Here is a 16,792-nt window from a genome sequence, read left to right as displayed (position 1 = left end):
TGTGTCTTATTTTGTGTGTGTGTGTTAGTTTTTTTGTGTGTGTAAGTTTGTGTGTGTGTGTGTGTGTGTGTGTGTGTGTGTGTAAGTTTTTGTGTGTGTGCCCATTTTGAAGTTGGAAAAAATTAAATATGAATTTTTTGTGTTTTAAGTGTTTCATGACATTCTGATGTAAAAAAAAGTATTGCTTGGTGTTGAGGAACTTGCTCTAAAATGCCTTTGAAAACATTACATAAAGTTACGTTGTACGTAGGCTTAAAACACTTGTGTTTTAAGTGTGTTTCATGACATTCTAAGATGTAAAAAAAAAGTTAAAAAAAAAAAAAATTGGTCACTACAAACATTATTTTTCTAATAGTAAAAGTTGCGACACAAATATCTATATCATTCCCATTTTTAATTTTGAAAATATTAAATATGAATTTTTTTGTTTCAAGTTTGTTTAAATACATTATATGAGATGTAAAAAAAATTTAAAAAAAAAACGAAAAAAAAAAACTAAAAAAAATACTCAAAAAAGGAAAAAAAAACTAAAAAAAGTTTGGGGGAGGGGTTGGTGGGAGGGAGGAGGTGGAGGGGATGGAGGGAGGGTGGAGGGATAGGGTTGAGGGATAGGGGTAGGACTTGGGGCCCAAAAGCTGTAAAGTAAAGTTGTGGGTGAAAAGGATGGGTACTTCAACTTGTAAAATGGGTTTAGGAAGGACATTACAGAAAGAACTTGTTCTGAAAAATATGTTCGAGTGGGGGCCAAAAGTTGGGGGGATGGGGCCCTTTTGTGTCTCAAATCATCTTCTAAAATGCCTCAAACTGTTTCGCCCAAATAATTCCCTAAAATGCCTAAAATGGTTTCGCCCAAATAATCCCTAAAATACCTAAAACGGTTTCGCCCAAATAATATCTAAACGTAATTTCAGCGTGTTCCCTTTGTTTTGACATCCCTGCGCTGTCACATTTGAAATTCCTAGGAAACCCTTTCCCGCGTTAATCTCTTCATCTCTAAGATCAAAACATTCGCCCGGAAACAATTCTCCTGGACGAACACCAAAGATATTAATAAACTTCGCCCGGAAACAATTCTCCTGGACGAACACCAAAGATATTAATAAACTTTGCCCGGAGACATTTCTCGGAAACGTGTTCTCCCTTGGGATTCCATGCCCATATATGGTGTGGGATCGGGACTGACAACACAGGTGTTCTCCCTAGGGACTCTATGCCCATATATGGTGTACTCGTGGGAGTTATAGGGTCATTTCTACTGCGGTCGTTGAACTAAATCAAAACAAACTATGAGCATGTGGACTTTCAAAAAGGTGACAAAGCAATATCTCAAAAACAACTTATTTCATTAAGTTAGATCTCTAAGAGTAATTTTTGGGGGATTTTGAACTAGCCAGAAGGCACTATGTGCATGTTTTTAGTACTACAACTACAGTTACTGTAACTAATGACACCAAGAGTATTAATGTAAAACTTTTAGGAAGTGTTTAGGGAGTGTTCTAATTAAGCGAAAAAATTGCATACATGCTGGTTTTCAAAAAAATATATAAGCAATATCATAGGTTGCACCACTCTATAATAGCTAGAAATATTATTGAAACATTTAAAGAAGCTAATTCGATTCAAAATAACAGGTTCTAGGGTCCTTTATATGACTAAAAAGAGATTGGAGAGCAATCAGCCCGTCTCTCAAGCCGATTGATTTCCCAAACACATCTAATCAAAATTTTGAGACAACTATTTTGTTCAGCATAGTCGAACAACTCAGCAACTATTTCTTTTGGGATATTGGGCATGTCAAACCCCAAAAATTATGCCAAACTATAAAAATTTCAGGAAAATGACTTTGTCAATAAAAAACAAACAGAAATTCATCTAAAAAAAAATTCACAAAACAAGTTTTTCAAAGAAAACTAAAAAGCTCCATTAAACCAAAAATGGGTAGAAATGAAGTCAAGTAATTATCCAAGCATAAAACTACCATAAATCACTGTCAATAAATAAACGAAACTCAAAACGAACAGAGAACAGAATAAATAGTCGAGTCAAACTCGAAACGATTAAAAACTAGCATTACTAAGGGTGATAACCCCCCTGGTTTTTCAAGACTAGAACATAATTTGCTCTTAATGAAAACAAAACATGTTTTTACTTATCTTACTTAAATAAGTAAAAAAAAATTTTACTCACTTATGTTTACCCTTTTTTATTTTAAGGAATAAATATCAGTATAGGTATATTAAACTGACAATCCACGGTCTTTTTTTTTTCAGTAAAGCCTAAGTCATCTTCTGGTCATGACAAGACATGGGGGTTGTCAGCCCTAGTAATGTTAATTTCGGCTCGTTTTGAGTTTGACTAGGCTGTTTATCATAATTTCTGTTCGTTTTGATTTTCATTTAATTGTTGATAGTGATATGTGGTAGTTTTTCGCTTGGAAGATTATTTGACTTTATTGCTGCCCATTTTTGGCTTAATAGAGCTGTTTACTTTTCTTTGAAAACTTATTCGGTGGACAAAAGTTTTTTTATTTTTATTTAATACAAATACATAACTCCATCATTCAGCCAGGGGGGGGGGCTGACGCCTCCCCTTGCCCCGCTGATGTGCACCCATGGGTAACTACCAGCCTTAAATTGATGTTCTAGTGCCTTTTTCTGAAAATAGGAAAGTCAGACCCGCACCATAAAGTTCTGAAGTACAAAATTTGAAATTAAATGGCATTAAATGGCATTAAATGGCATCATGGCATTAAATGGCATTAACCCAGAAGGGGTTGTCAGAACTTCAATAAATTTGGTGAAAAGTAAGAAATAATGTCAAGGTTAAACGTCTTGGAGATCAGAGCCCTATCAAGATTCTGTGGGGGAGGGAAAGAGGCTTTCTTAAATGCACATCGTTAGCACAACAATAAGAAGGGTTTCCTCAATCTCAGCCCAACTTAGTAAGAAGTAATATTTGACCTGCTATTTCATCTACTTCAAGTCATGGGGAGATTAAACCTCTATGCGGAGGAGGAAATTTGACCCCCAAACTCTTGTCTTCAAAGTATCTTTCCAAAAAGGGTTGTCGGATCTCAACCAACCCCAGTGAACAATTTACGGGGAGGGATTTTGAACCTACCACTTGTATATTTGTTGGTCTAGCTTAACACAACCGTCATGCCCTAAAGCTTAAAATAAATGAAAAATAATGATTGTTCAATAATTTTCCATCATGCAGACATGAATCAAACAAGAAAAAAATAAGAGTAAAACAAAAGGAAGAAAGAAAATAGAAACCGTTGATCAAAAATCAAACCTGTGAAATCAAAATCAGTAAAAATAAAATTAAATATAAAGATTAAAACTTTAAAACTGTGTTTCAACTTACCATTAGCAGCGCAATTTTGACCTCCCTTCTGATGAGATCTGCATCTAGCGTAATAGCTATTGCTCGATTTTGACGCCAAGCAACCCAAAATATTCGACAATATAATATTGTTGTTACAGCCTTAAAAAGACAATTTTTGTAAATGAAGTGGGGTGAGCGGAGGGTAGGCATAGAATCAAGTAGTAAATGTCCGAAACTTTTCAAAAGATTGGGGTCTAGGATCAGAGGGTACAGGAACAACCTTACATCTCCTTATTTGTCTGAATTTGACAATAGTAACAATCATTTGTTCACTCTAAAAGCCCTAAGGGCAGAACTTAAAAGTAAAATGTAATTTCTAATTTAATTACTGGGAGGTCTTCAGATTCTCATCTTTCGGTATTTTATGTGAATTGCCAAGGACTGTTTTCCTCATTTTCTGATCTAGAGTCGTCATGTCGGGAGCTTAGACCAGATTGTATAGGTATATGTGAAACATTTATTACACAACAAACCGACAGCCTTTTGGACATTCCAGGTTACACTAGCCATTTTCTCCACAGAAAACAGATGAAAAGGGGTGGTATAGCAATATATATCCGCGACACACACACGGTTCAAACTAGGCAAGACCTTACACGAAATATTGAAGGAATTTTCGAGTCGTTGTTTCTAGAAGTATGGCGGTCCTCAAATAAAAAAGTTATTGTGGGTAAAATTTATCGTTCTCCGTCAGGGTCAACGTCTCAGTTTATTGAACATATGGCTCAAGTTCTGGAGCTAGCAGAGTGTAAAAAAAATGAGCTTATTCTCATGGAATATTTTAATATTAGCCTCAGTATTCCGCTAACGGCCGAAGCAGCAGATTTGCTAAATAATATGGCAGGTTCAGGCCTATATCCTGCTGTTACGATTCCGACATGGGCTACTGAGAGTACGCATTCACTTATCGACAACATATTCAGCTCCTTGCTCCTAGAGTCGGTGGCAGTCCTCGTCAGTGACACATCAGACCACTTCCCCATTAATGCAACACTCGGCCTTTAAGAACCAGCTAAGATAAGGTCCCGAATCAACCCCATGTTACCGATTATATGTTTAACAGAGGAAAACTTGAAGAATTTAAAACAGGAACTAGAGCAATTAAACTGGGATAACGTAATGGAGATTCAAGATGTAAACGAAGCATTTGGGTCATTTCACTCGAATTTCTTGGATGTATACAGTAGATGTTGCGTGAGAAATCAGAGAACTAATAAACGAAAAAAAGACCAGCCAATTAGCCCCTGGATGACGGATGGTCTTCTGGCCTATGTGAATAAGAAAAACCACCTTTGGGGAGAGTAGGCTATAGACGCTTTCCGAGCTTAGCGCGGCTAGAGGAGTATGAGCAATACAAGAAAGTCCTTCGGACTGTGTTACGAAGAGCAAAGCGTGGCTACCTGCAGCAAAAGCTGACGGAAAGCGGGAAGGATGGTCGAAAAGTTTGGCAAATTATCAACTCAGTACTATGGCCAACCACTAAGTCTTCTACATTACCAGCGAAAATGGTCGTGAATGATGTAGAAATTACCGAACCTACACAGGTTGCCACATCGCTGAGTACATTTTTCGCAAATATCGGCGATAACACAGCAAATTTCGTCGGGATACCATCTAAAACATACAAAGAATACCTTGGCCCGAAGTGTATGAAATCAATGGCAGTGAGTCCTGTAACACCAGGTGAGGTCGAATTATTCATAAAAAATTTGAAGGGCTCTTCTGCTTCAGGTTTCGACCTGGTCCACACAAAGGCACTGAAAGCAGTAGTGACGACCATTGCTGAGCCGCTAACTTACCTTGTAAATCTTTCATTAGATAAAGGGGTCTTTCCTGAAATGTTAAAAAGGCAAAGATAATACCTCTTCACAAAGGTGGAAGTCATACAGACACAGAAAATTATAGACCAATCTCAATGTTATCAGTTTTCTCGAAAGTCTTTGAAACGCCAATGAAAAACCAGCTTTACCAATATTTAGAGGCCAAAGGCTTTTTTAACAGCCGCCAATTCGGGTTTAGGGCTGGCCATTCAACCGAAGACGCCCTTACTTCACTAAGTTTATTCGTAAACAGAATCCTAGATTCGGGTGCTTTACCTGCAGCAGTGCTTCTAGATATTAAGAAAGCGTTTGATAGCATGCACCACGAATTTGTGGCCAAGTCCTAGATTGGTTTAAGTCTTACCTGGAAAATCGTCAAATGTACACAGGAAATGACCATACAAATGATGTCGTAGTTAACTGCGGGGTGCCACAGGGCTCTAAATTGGGAGCGGTATTGTTTCTTGTTAACGTAAATGATCTTCAGCAAGTACGGACTCCTGCAAGTCTTTGCCCTTTTTGCTGCAAATTATGTCACCCAAAAACGATGCCAGGGTCTATAGTAGAAGCCGAGGACGAACTAACGGCATTTGCAGATGACTCACTTATGGCAAGCTCTGAATGGAGCATCAAGTCTCTCAAAATGAAGCTACAAGACATTCTTGAAGAAACGTACCTGTGGATGGACGCAAATCGTCTAGTCATCAACATTGACAAATCGAGTGTTTTATTTTTTTTCACGTATAGATTTGCTGGCTCCTGATATGCTAGGTACTGAAACCTCTTGTGGACTTATCAAGAGACCAGAAAAAGGACACGTTCGTTACCTAGGGGTTTTAATCGACGAAAACCTCTCGTTCAGACACCACATAGCAAGTGTCGAGACGAAGCTTTCAAGGAACCTTGGAATCTTGAGAAAACTCAGTCACCATTTCCCTAAAAAAATACTGATCCTGATTTACAATGCACAATCTACACAATCTACAATGCACAATCACAATCTACAATGCACAATCTACAATCTACAGTTTGGCAATCTAGTTTCAAGACACATTTACAGAGACTAAACTCAGTTCACAATAAAGCACTTCAAATTTTAGGCCTATCATCAAACAAACTATAAATGACATCCCTTTACAGACTATCTTGCACCGCTTTTTCTTTTAAATATTTTTCAGGAACACTCCCATCACGATTTAAAGACTTATCTACACTAGCATCACAAATCTATAGTTTAAATACACGATCCTCATTAGACACTTACATACCCCTGACACCGGCAGCTAGGTCGGAATTTTCTCCTAGAATTTCGTGTGCTAGAGAGTGGAATGCACTTCCGCAAAAGCTGAAGTCATATAGATCTCTCAACTCCTTTAAAAAGAATGTAAAAAAATATATAAAAGATTAAATATTTATTTACTAGATTCATTTTATTATTATTAAGTTTAGAATTTTTCGATATTATTATTAATTATCATATTTTAGTTTGATACTTTAAGGGGTGTGAGCGGAGGAGAAGTTGTGTTAAGATAATTGTAATTTGATGGTAGTTCGGGGTCAAAATTGGAGAAGACATGAGGCCATGCTGTAATTAGAGTGTGCAATTATTACGAGCCCAAACGTGCATCAATGCACAAGGAACTGAGTTAAGTGTATTTTTATATATTTTTTTTTAATTAAAACCCATACTGAACTTGAACTATTGATTAGGAGTTATATTCTTATTAATTCACATTGTAAAAACAAAGTAATTAAACAAGATACAAAAACCTATTTCTCTGCTCCATTTCTAGTCTGGGAAATCATCCAAAGCCTTACACAATTGTAAATCATTCTATTCTGTGCTCACGTATAGTGCACTTCTATATTGTGATATAAATATAGTTCATATTCGACAAGATTCCGATGGTGTTCACCCCATCAAGGGTTGAACACTAATGCCGCATTCAGGGTATAATGGCATGGATTTGGAAACTTACGCTCTACATTCACTGCCAACTATCTTGAACACCTTACGGACACAATGCGCAAGACACTTTAAAAACACAACCACTGGTTCACTATTGTAGCAGTGGACTTGCAAATAGCTTTTTAATTCAATTTACCACAAAATATTGGTAGGAAAACTGTTCGATGAATTTCAAGTTGATTCCCATTTAGTTAGAATAATTGCGTCTTTCCTCTCTGGTAGAACACAATTTGTCAAATATATAAATGTATATTCTGACACCCTACAAATTTGAGATGGCATACCCTGGAATACCCTCTTAGGTCTAGTTTTATTTCTTGCAATGATAAACATTCTTGATATCAATTTAATGGATAGATGGAAATTTGTCGGCGATCCTACTGTCTTAGAGGTATGTTTCAAAAATTTTAAAAGTATCCCAATGGATATCCTAGATCAGGTGAATCCATTATTAATAATATGGTAGTCCCAATGTAAGCCCCAATTTTAACAATTAATTTTCTTAAGACATCCCCTTCTTTCGCCTGCCCAAACTCCCGTGAAATGTCAGTCAGTACTATAAAATGACTGGGTGTAACCATCTCAAGTGACTTAAAATTGGATTACCATATTAAAAGCATTTTAAAACATGCAAATGCCAGATTTCCCCTCCTTAAACTCCTTAAAATTTTTAATTTCCTAAATCAAATTGTTTGTGGACACTACCCTTATTTGTTCGCCCAATCATGGCGTATACCTCTCCTGTTTGGAATCATGGCATCTCCAATGAATTGTCGGACAGAAAAGAAGTAGTCCAAAAAAGGTGCCTAAGAGTTATCTTCACTGAGGGTAAAGCCCCTTATATCTCCCTTCGTCAAAGAGCGAATCTGGTCACCCTCAAGGAAAGGAGAATACGCACTTCCTTGATCTTTGCCAATAATTTCCTCCATTACCGCCAGATAAATTTCCTTTTACCTAGCCGATTCCTCCGCCTCTCTTTCAACCTCACCTCCCTTGTTCAACTTAAAGAAATCCTTCTTCTTAAGCCAATAAAATTTTACAATGAGAGATATAGAAGAACTTTCGTCCCGTAACATATCTAAGTAGATATGTTAAACAAGTGATTCCCCTACCCACTACTCTCTTTTAACCTTACAATTGTTTAATGTTTATTTGCAAATTTTGAGCTTTCATTAAATAGTCTCTTTTTTTAGACTAAATTTTGTTTCGTTTTTTTTATAGTGTGTTTTATTTTCGTTTGTCCTTGTGTTCTTATTTGGTTTATTCCCTTTTAATCCTGCGAGTTTTCAATCGTTTTTGACATTTTTTACTACCTCTTTGACATTTTGATTTGTTTTAAATGGATCATCAAAATAATCCATATAAATAGGGGTATAACACAACCCTTCTTAATTCCTGGTTGAATATGAAACCAGCTACTAACCTCATTTCCTACCTAACCGTTATTTATTTCCTAGCCGTTGCAATGTTCTCACGTACGTAGCATTAATCACTTTAATACAGTTATCTGGTATACCATACAAGGATAGAACCGTTACTAAAGTTCTTTTATCGTCCGAGTCAAACGCTTGCTCATGATGTACAAAACTGGGGATTAAAGGGGCTTGATGACTCAGGCACTTCTCAGGCTTTAGCGTAAACATATAGAGTAGGGGCCCGCCAACTTCCTATGCAGAATAATTTCTGTTCGTTTTAAGTAAAATTTGGTCGACTCATCCTCTCCCCTTCCTAAAATCACACTGTTCTTCTCTTAGAACTTTATCCATATTATCTCCAATCCTAAAAAGTATCATCACACTAAGCAAATTGCTTCTTACAGAACCCAAGCTAATGCCACTATAATTACCATACTCACTTTTATTACCTTTCTTACAGAAGAATATAAGCACAGCTTTCTTAAAATCACCAGGTATTTCCCCTTTTTCGAAAATGATATTCATAGTCTTCGGTAGTTTCTCTCCATCTTGACAACCACCGTATTTAAAAGTTCATTTACCGCAATATTCCGTTCTCTTTACCATAAACTGCCAGGCAATACGGCTAATCTACTTTTCATTCCTTCTGTTTCTATATCCAATTACCCTGGCCTCAGCATCTTTGTTTACACTTGATTGATTTGCTACTTCCTGACATTCTTCAAAGTAGAAAACCAACAACAACAATTCGAGTTGGTGTATATGTTACCGTGAATGCCCGAAATAGGTGAATGTCGACATTCACCGGTGAATGTCTGAAATACCTTTTTTTCTCCTTGGATTTAGTCAGCGTTGCCAGTCCACTTTTTCAGTTTCATGCAAGGTTTGATGTTGACAAGTTAGGTTAGGTTTGGTTATGTTAGGTTTTTAACTTATTTCTGAGATTTGTAACCTACATTTATCTAGCACAACCTTTCCTAACCCAATCTAAACTAAACTTAATTTTTACCATCCAAGCTTACATAAGACCGAAAAAGCTTGAGTTTGCCGTCTGATGATCAGAGAATAAATCTGGATTCCGGTGTGTCCTGACCACAGACAAAAAGTATATTGCATACATTTTGTCTGTAGTCCTGAGGTCCTCCGGGCATCTTCATCTTCATTTAGTCGCCCGAGTAAGGCCTATTTGTATCTTTTTTATTCCCTCAGGATGGTTCCTAGCATATTTGTACATATTATAAAAGCTAAAAAGACAGAGATGAATGATGCCAAATTCATAAATTCTTTGCTGAAAAATTATATCAAGATATTACTCAAGACATTATATCAAGACATAACTGGTCCATTTCCTCATTAATTACAACAGCATAGGTAAAAATGTGTTGAAAATATAAACACTAATGAAAATGAATTTACAATAATGATATTAAGAATAATAACAATAACAAAAGTAACGATGAACTATAAGGTGATTGAACTTCTACCTGAAAGTTTTTTTTTAGCAAGTTTAAAAATAAAATTATACAAATTAAACCACGAAAAATTAGCATTTTATTTAAATACTTCCAATTTAATCAGCTACACCGAGGAGGGCAGTGGGGGTGGGGTGGCTGCAATCATTTGCCCTTAGATTTTGAAACTTACCTTCCTTTTGCATCTTCATTAGTTTTTTTTTAATCTGAAATACCCTGCCCCCTTCCTTAGACTTTGAATAATACCTTTTTTATCTTCATTTCAAAAAGTCGAAAAAAACTCTTACCTTCTTCACTGAATTTCCATGTCTTGGCACCGCTCATTTAAACCTTCACTTTTTGGGTATTTAATATTTTGATATTTGCTCATTACCCAAAGATTACTGATTCTCTAATGAAGGTAGAAGTGTCAAAATGAAACGGCAGACGGTCCGGATTATAGACAAGAATTATTTAAGAAAATGTCTAATTTTTTTCATTTTGATTTGGTATGCCGTATCTCCGCTTCATCCACTTTTTATTTCACTTTTAATAGCCTACTTCAATGTATTATGACAACCTTTTTACTGGATATAGACTCTTTTGGGCACGATGATGGGTTAGGTTATGTTGAGCGGAAACCAAGTCCACGCCTTACATTAATAAAAAAAAAACAAGTTTTTTTAACTGAAAGTAAGGACCGACATTAAAACTTAAAACGAACAAAAAATATTTCGTATATGAAAGGGGCTGTCCCCTCCTCAACGCCTCGCTCTTTACGATAAATTTTGACTCTTTCTCAAAACTCTATTTTTCAAAACAATAAAAAATTTTAGCGTAACGAGGAGGCGTTGAGGAGGGGACCGCCCCTTTCATTTACAGAATAATTTTTGTTCGTTTTAAGTTTTAATGTCGCTCCTTACTTTCAGTTAAAAAAAAACTTTTTTTATTTAATTTCTGAACGTTTTTAAATTAATGCAGGTTTTGATTTTGGATCACCTTACATGAATAATTAAAACGAAATTTGCATGTTAATTTTACTTTTTTTTTGGCTAAATGGCTTTCTCGAAAGTTGTTTAATTTTATTTACGATTGTTTTTATTATTAATAACTATCCGTAACTTACGAATTAACTTACGTAAGGAACTTCTATATTCATATATTTTTATTACGTATACTGGGGGGGGGGGGGGGTTTCAACCCCATAGACAATAACACGCTATTTACGCTAAAGTTTTAATTTTTTCCAATTATTTAAGAATGACCTCTTAATCACAAAGGCCGCTAATTAGAATAAATAGCTCTTATGAAAGTACTAAAAAACACTTTAGCGCAAAGAGCGAGGTATTTACTAGGGGGCAAACTCAATCACATACGTGATTGTTTCTGTTTGTTTTAAGTTTTGATGTTGAAAAGTTTTCGGTTGAAAAGTTTTTCAGTTGAAAACTGTTTTTTTTTTTATTTAATATCTGATCTTTTTTTTAATAATTCTGGTAAATCCGGTGCCCCCTTCTTAGCAAAGTCCCTTTCCCCATGAAAACTTCTTCTATGGAAAGAACCACCCTCGTAAGCCCCGATCCAACCCCCCCACTACCAGAAAAAATTCCCCCTGAAAGCATCTGTATACTTCCCAGTAAGCAATACTAGGTATATGTAAACATTGGGCAAAGTTCATAATTTGCCGCCCTACCCCCGGGGACTGTGGGGGATTAAGTCATCATTAAAGACAGTTATTATATTTTTCGACCATGTTGAACAAAATGGCTATCTCAATATTTTGATCAGGTGAGATTCAGGAAAAAATGAGCGTGGGAGGGGGCCTAGTTGCCCTTCATTTTTTGTCACTTAAAAAGGGCACTAGAACGCTTAATTTACGTTCGAATAAGCCCCCGCACAATATTCTAGGACCACTGAGTTGATATGATAACCCCTAGAAAAAAAACAACAGAAAAAACATACAAAAAAACACGCATCCGCGATTGACTTTTAGGGGATGTGTGCCCCTTTATTTCGAACATAAGGCACATTTTCTCAGGCACGTAGCTTTTGACGAGTAAGACTAAACTTGATGAAATTTATATATTTGAAACCAGCATATAAATTTGATTCTTTTGATGTATCTATTGGTATCAAAATCCTTTTTTTTAGAGTTTTGGTTACTATTGAGCCGGGTCGCTCCTTACTTACAGTTCGTTACCACGAACTGTTTGATTTTTTTTTCTTTATAAGATTCATGCCATAGAGTTAAACAAATCCATATGAACTCTAACTATACTGAAAGTTGGGTGTGAATTTAGATGTAAATAAAAAGCTATGTAATTAAAACAACTGTAGTATTCTTTTCAAATTTGAACCGAGTCACGATTTCAAATATAAATACCTCACCATTTTTGTCGCTTGACAAATTCGTTGGCTAGAATTTGTTTCTCTTCGTTTGACATATCTGTAGGCTAGTATTATGGTGTCGATATTTTTTTTTTTTGAACATTTTAGTTGACTAGAGTCAACTATTTTTGATTCACCTTTTTTTTCTTGACACATTCATGTAAATTTAAGTAGAAACCAAACAAAACCCCTCCTCTAGTTTTGATCCACATCTGCGGCCGCACGTCTGTCCTCATAATAAACACTCATTAATTTGGAAACAAAATCAGTTTTAAAGTGTTTGAGTGCAAAACATTATGATATTCAAGTGAGCGTGACTATAAATAGAAATTAAGTGCCGAAAGAGACCAAAAGGAAAAACAATACGTTAAAGTGCCAAGGACATCGAAATAAAAATATTCCCCTCCCCTGGACCCATCTTAGGTGTATTCATACCTGAAAACCAACTTTTTTAAGTTTTCTTTTGTTGTTTCAAAATTAGGACGTTTTTAGGGCAGTACCAAATTTTCGTCAGTGTTGCCTCGTCGAACCATGAAAATAATTACGCAAAACTAATTTTTTTAATTTGACAACGATTTTCTTCCGTAGAAATTCAAACAGTTTGATGATTCCCAAAGCCACTACACCTTCAAAGGAAAGCTATACTTTCTTAAACTGTTTAGTGTTTTTGGTGTTTGTAACGTTCTTAGCTTATTTTTTGCTCATTTTTTACGCGCGTTTTTTTTTATAATTTGCCGCTACTACTACCCAAAATCACAAATGTGTATATTGGGGTCTTTTTCATCAAAAACTGAATTGCAGATTTTTCCTAACCTTTTAAGATAAGTACAGTTTTGTAAATTTCCGCTTAACCAATTCAAGCTGTCAGATTTCATTTTCACTGTCCTTAGTATTTCAAATACTCCACGCAATGGGAAAGTGAAATATTGAAAATTAAAAATTTGATATATGATGTAAGATATAAGTATGGTGTTGTAAATTTTCGTTTAGCCAATTAAAACAATCATATTTAATTTTCACTTTCCATGGTAATTCACATGTTCTGAGCAAATGAGAATTGGAATATTGAAAATTAAACATTCAATATCCTATTTGAGATAAGAATGTTTTCTTTTTAATTTCAGCTGAACTAATTCCAACAATAAGATTTCCTTTTCACCTATATTGACATAAAAAATTATGCTTTGATGAGTTGTAATGAGCCTTCTGAGGTTGTGCCAGAGACCAAAACCCAATAGAAAATGAAACTTTCACTGGAGATAAAATTCTGTAATAAACCTGGCATTTAACGAACTTCATTTAACTAATGACATAAGATATAAAATCCGTTCCTTAGAAAATTTTTACTTTTTTATAGCAATAAAATATGCATTAAGGGACATAAAACAAGAAATAGGATCATATTCTACCATTCCTCCCAAGGCAAAAATAAAAGAACCACAAATAAACTGTAAAAATTTTACATTTGTCTCTAGAAACTCTTACACAGTTCTTCCCCTAAACTCTCTTATTTTTGAATCATATATTTTGATTATGCTCTATTTCCTTACTAAAGTAATTTTATGTAAATCAAGAATAGTGGAAAAGGGACAAAATTTTACTTACTTCAATTATTTTCCGAGGCTGATCGAGAATCGGTTTCGAAATGAAATCTATCTATTTCCAGACAGTTAGTTTGGTCAATGATGTGTACTTTTCTGTTTCTCATTTGTTATTTTTTTTCTTTTGTTAAAGAACAAGTAATAGTTACCGAGCTAAATATAAGTGAATTATTTAAATTTATAGTTTCTCTAAATATGCATTACAATGTTTCAAAATAAAGAGTACTTGTCTGTTGTACCGCCTTTTTTAAGCTCTTTATCCACTGACGCACTGTAGACCTGGTTTCTTCGTTAGTTTTTTTCAGCTTAGCACGACACAAGACAAAGAGAAGTGACAGAATAGATGGGAAATAAACAATTTGCGCTATATATTTGTGCATGAGGGGGTGGGGGTAAAGTATAGCGGGTCTGCGTGCAAATTGTGTTAGGTACAATTATTCTCCATATCATGAACTAAGAACTATTTTCTAACTTCACACTGTCCAAATACTTTACTCCCACCCCCACCCTAATGTGCAAATATATAGCCCAAATTATATATTTCCCATATATTTTGTCGCTTCTCTTTGTCTTGTCTCACGCTAAGCTGAAAGAAACTAACGAAGAAACCGGTTCTACAATGCGTCAATGGATGAAGAACTTGAGATAGGCGCCATAACACACAAGTACCAAATAAAGCTCGTAAGTTGAAACTCAACATGTGCCTCATTAGGCTCACCTAAAAGACAGCTGTGCTTTTGTGATTAATTAGGATGGCAGTCCTTATAGGCCGTTTAAAAATAATTCCAAGATAACATTCAAGTTTGTCTTTTTTGCTTTTCTGAAAAGTGTGTCGAGTGTTCTGAAATGTTGACCGTAGGAAAAATGTTTATGATCACAACGACATTTTCGTGCGACACAGACGCTTTCATGCGATATAGATGATTTCATGCAACACAGTCGTTTTCATGCTACATAGGATTTTCAAACAAGTTGATACGCAAAATAGGACAAGCAAAAAAAAAGTTTTCATTCCAAATAGGACTTGGTATTCTTACAGCAAGGTATAAGCGTCCTTATGCGTAACAGTTCAATACCTAGGTTTGTAGAATTTATGTTGACTGATTCAATATTTTACGTATCGTGTACATAATTATAAATTTCATTTATAAAGAACATCAATTTATTGAGTATTGCATTTGGATTGACATTTTATAGTTCTTTACTGTGATATGCGTATAAACCATATAACTGGTTGCCAGCATCGAATACCTTATCGTATGCTTATGGGATTTCAAAAGAGGTGATGTTAGCTGACAAGAAAAATCATCTCGGTGGGTAGTTTCATCCAGGGTCGTTACTAGACAAAATTTTTGGGGAGGGGGCAAAGGATTTTACCGACTGCCTGGTCATTTTCACAGACCTTTCCTTATCAATAATTAGTATAGTGTCCGTTTTGAATCTGATACGAAAAATCACTGCACGAGTCGGTAAACCGCTGCATTTACCGACATAGATTGAGATTTGGGTATACGTTATGTCATTATTTTCATGCTCTTTATTTAACCGTACAACAATTTTTGGCAGCGTCGGAAAAATCGTGGTGCTTCGGTCCCCGATTTCACCGACTCATTTTTTTTTACCAAGTGCCCAAAAACATTGAAGGGGGGGGTTCCCCTCCCCCCAATACGTGACGGTTCTGGTTTCACCTATCTGGAGGGTATACTTGCAATGATGGTGGATGCTGTGAATAAATAAAAAGTAAAGCAGCCGATTCAAAGTAAGAATTGGATAGTGAGAGCACGGTAATGATATCAGTCAAGAATGACTTTGCTTCGAATGGTCGAGGAAGATATATTACGTGTTTTATAACGGAGTTATCTAAGAATAATTCAGTACATGTTTAACTGGCCTTTAACTATAAGCTGTGTGATAAAAGTGGTTCGATCCCCATTTGTACGGCAATAAGGAATTAACATCAGGAGGACTAAGTCCCGTCTTATAGACAAAGGATGACAGATGGCCAAAAATAGTACCTTTTCGCCCTTCACGTGGGGCCAAACAACGAGCTGGACATCCTCAAATAAAGGGGGAAGAAAAATAAGGAATAATTTAAAGGAATTTTTAAACTTTATGGGGAAGAGTAAAGAGTGAAGCTCTATAGACTTTGGTGAATGAGAAGCGTGAGCAGTTACGTTGGCCTCAGGTGATCCGATGCTGCAATGAGTGACTAGTAGCAGTAGTGGTAATAAATGATTTAGTAAGCGGAGCAACCATCTTTTGATAACCTGAGTTTTATGAATGAAAAGTAAAGTTTGAAGTTGTAATCCGAGCAAATACAAAAAATATATTTAGTGGTTTCCCAGACATCAACAATAAGAAAAAGGTGGGCCATTAGCTCTAGATGATGAATTTAACCTAAAAGCATAAACAATAGGGGGATAAGGGTCAAACCAGACGTCGATTAAACTAGACGCTCTCAATTACTCCGGCACCTATTAGTGAATAATTATATCAAAATTAGTAAGAGTGCCATCTAACCTTCGTGCCTCAAGGAAGAATTCCTAGTTTGGTTGATTGAACCTTTCAAAAGTTAAACTGCAAGAACTGTTTTAGAAATGTCAATTTTTTTTCTTGCACCTTGAATATTTCTGTGTTAAATCGAAAGCATAATGCCGGAAAGCTTTTCACTTGTTTCTCTAAATTTTCCTGTCATTCTTGAATAAAAAAAGAAGAAAATAACAGCGCTATCTATCTTGTCTTTTTTGCTCTTTGTTCAGAT

General features: G+C 35.6%; 1 protein-coding gene across 1 annotated transcript in view; it reads right to left on the bottom strand.

Annotated features, from left to right (window-relative positions):
- Nucleotides 1-3,360: 3,360 nt before the first annotated feature.
- LOC148941332 (octopamine receptor beta-2R-like) overlaps nucleotides 3,361-16,792 on the bottom strand; it is a 219,701-nt gene continuing 206,269 nt past the window's right edge. Inside the window, exon 4 of the mRNA XM_089104149.1 lies at nucleotides 3,361-3,489. Within this exon, the coding sequence (XP_088960275.1) occupies nucleotides 3,361-3,489 (129 nt within the window). The remainder of the gene's footprint in view (nucleotides 3,490-16,792) is intronic.

This window comes from Artemia sp. Qi Xiang Cuo, chromosome 18, assembly GCF_049724085.1.
Source record: "Artemia sp. Qi Xiang Cuo chromosome 18, ASM4972408v1, whole genome shotgun sequence".
Lineage (NCBI taxonomy): Eukaryota > Metazoa > Arthropoda > Branchiopoda > Anostraca > Artemiidae > Artemia > Artemia sp. Qi Xiang Cuo.
Note: the sequence above shows the minus strand (reverse complement) of the source record. Positions and strands in the feature narration are given on the sequence as shown.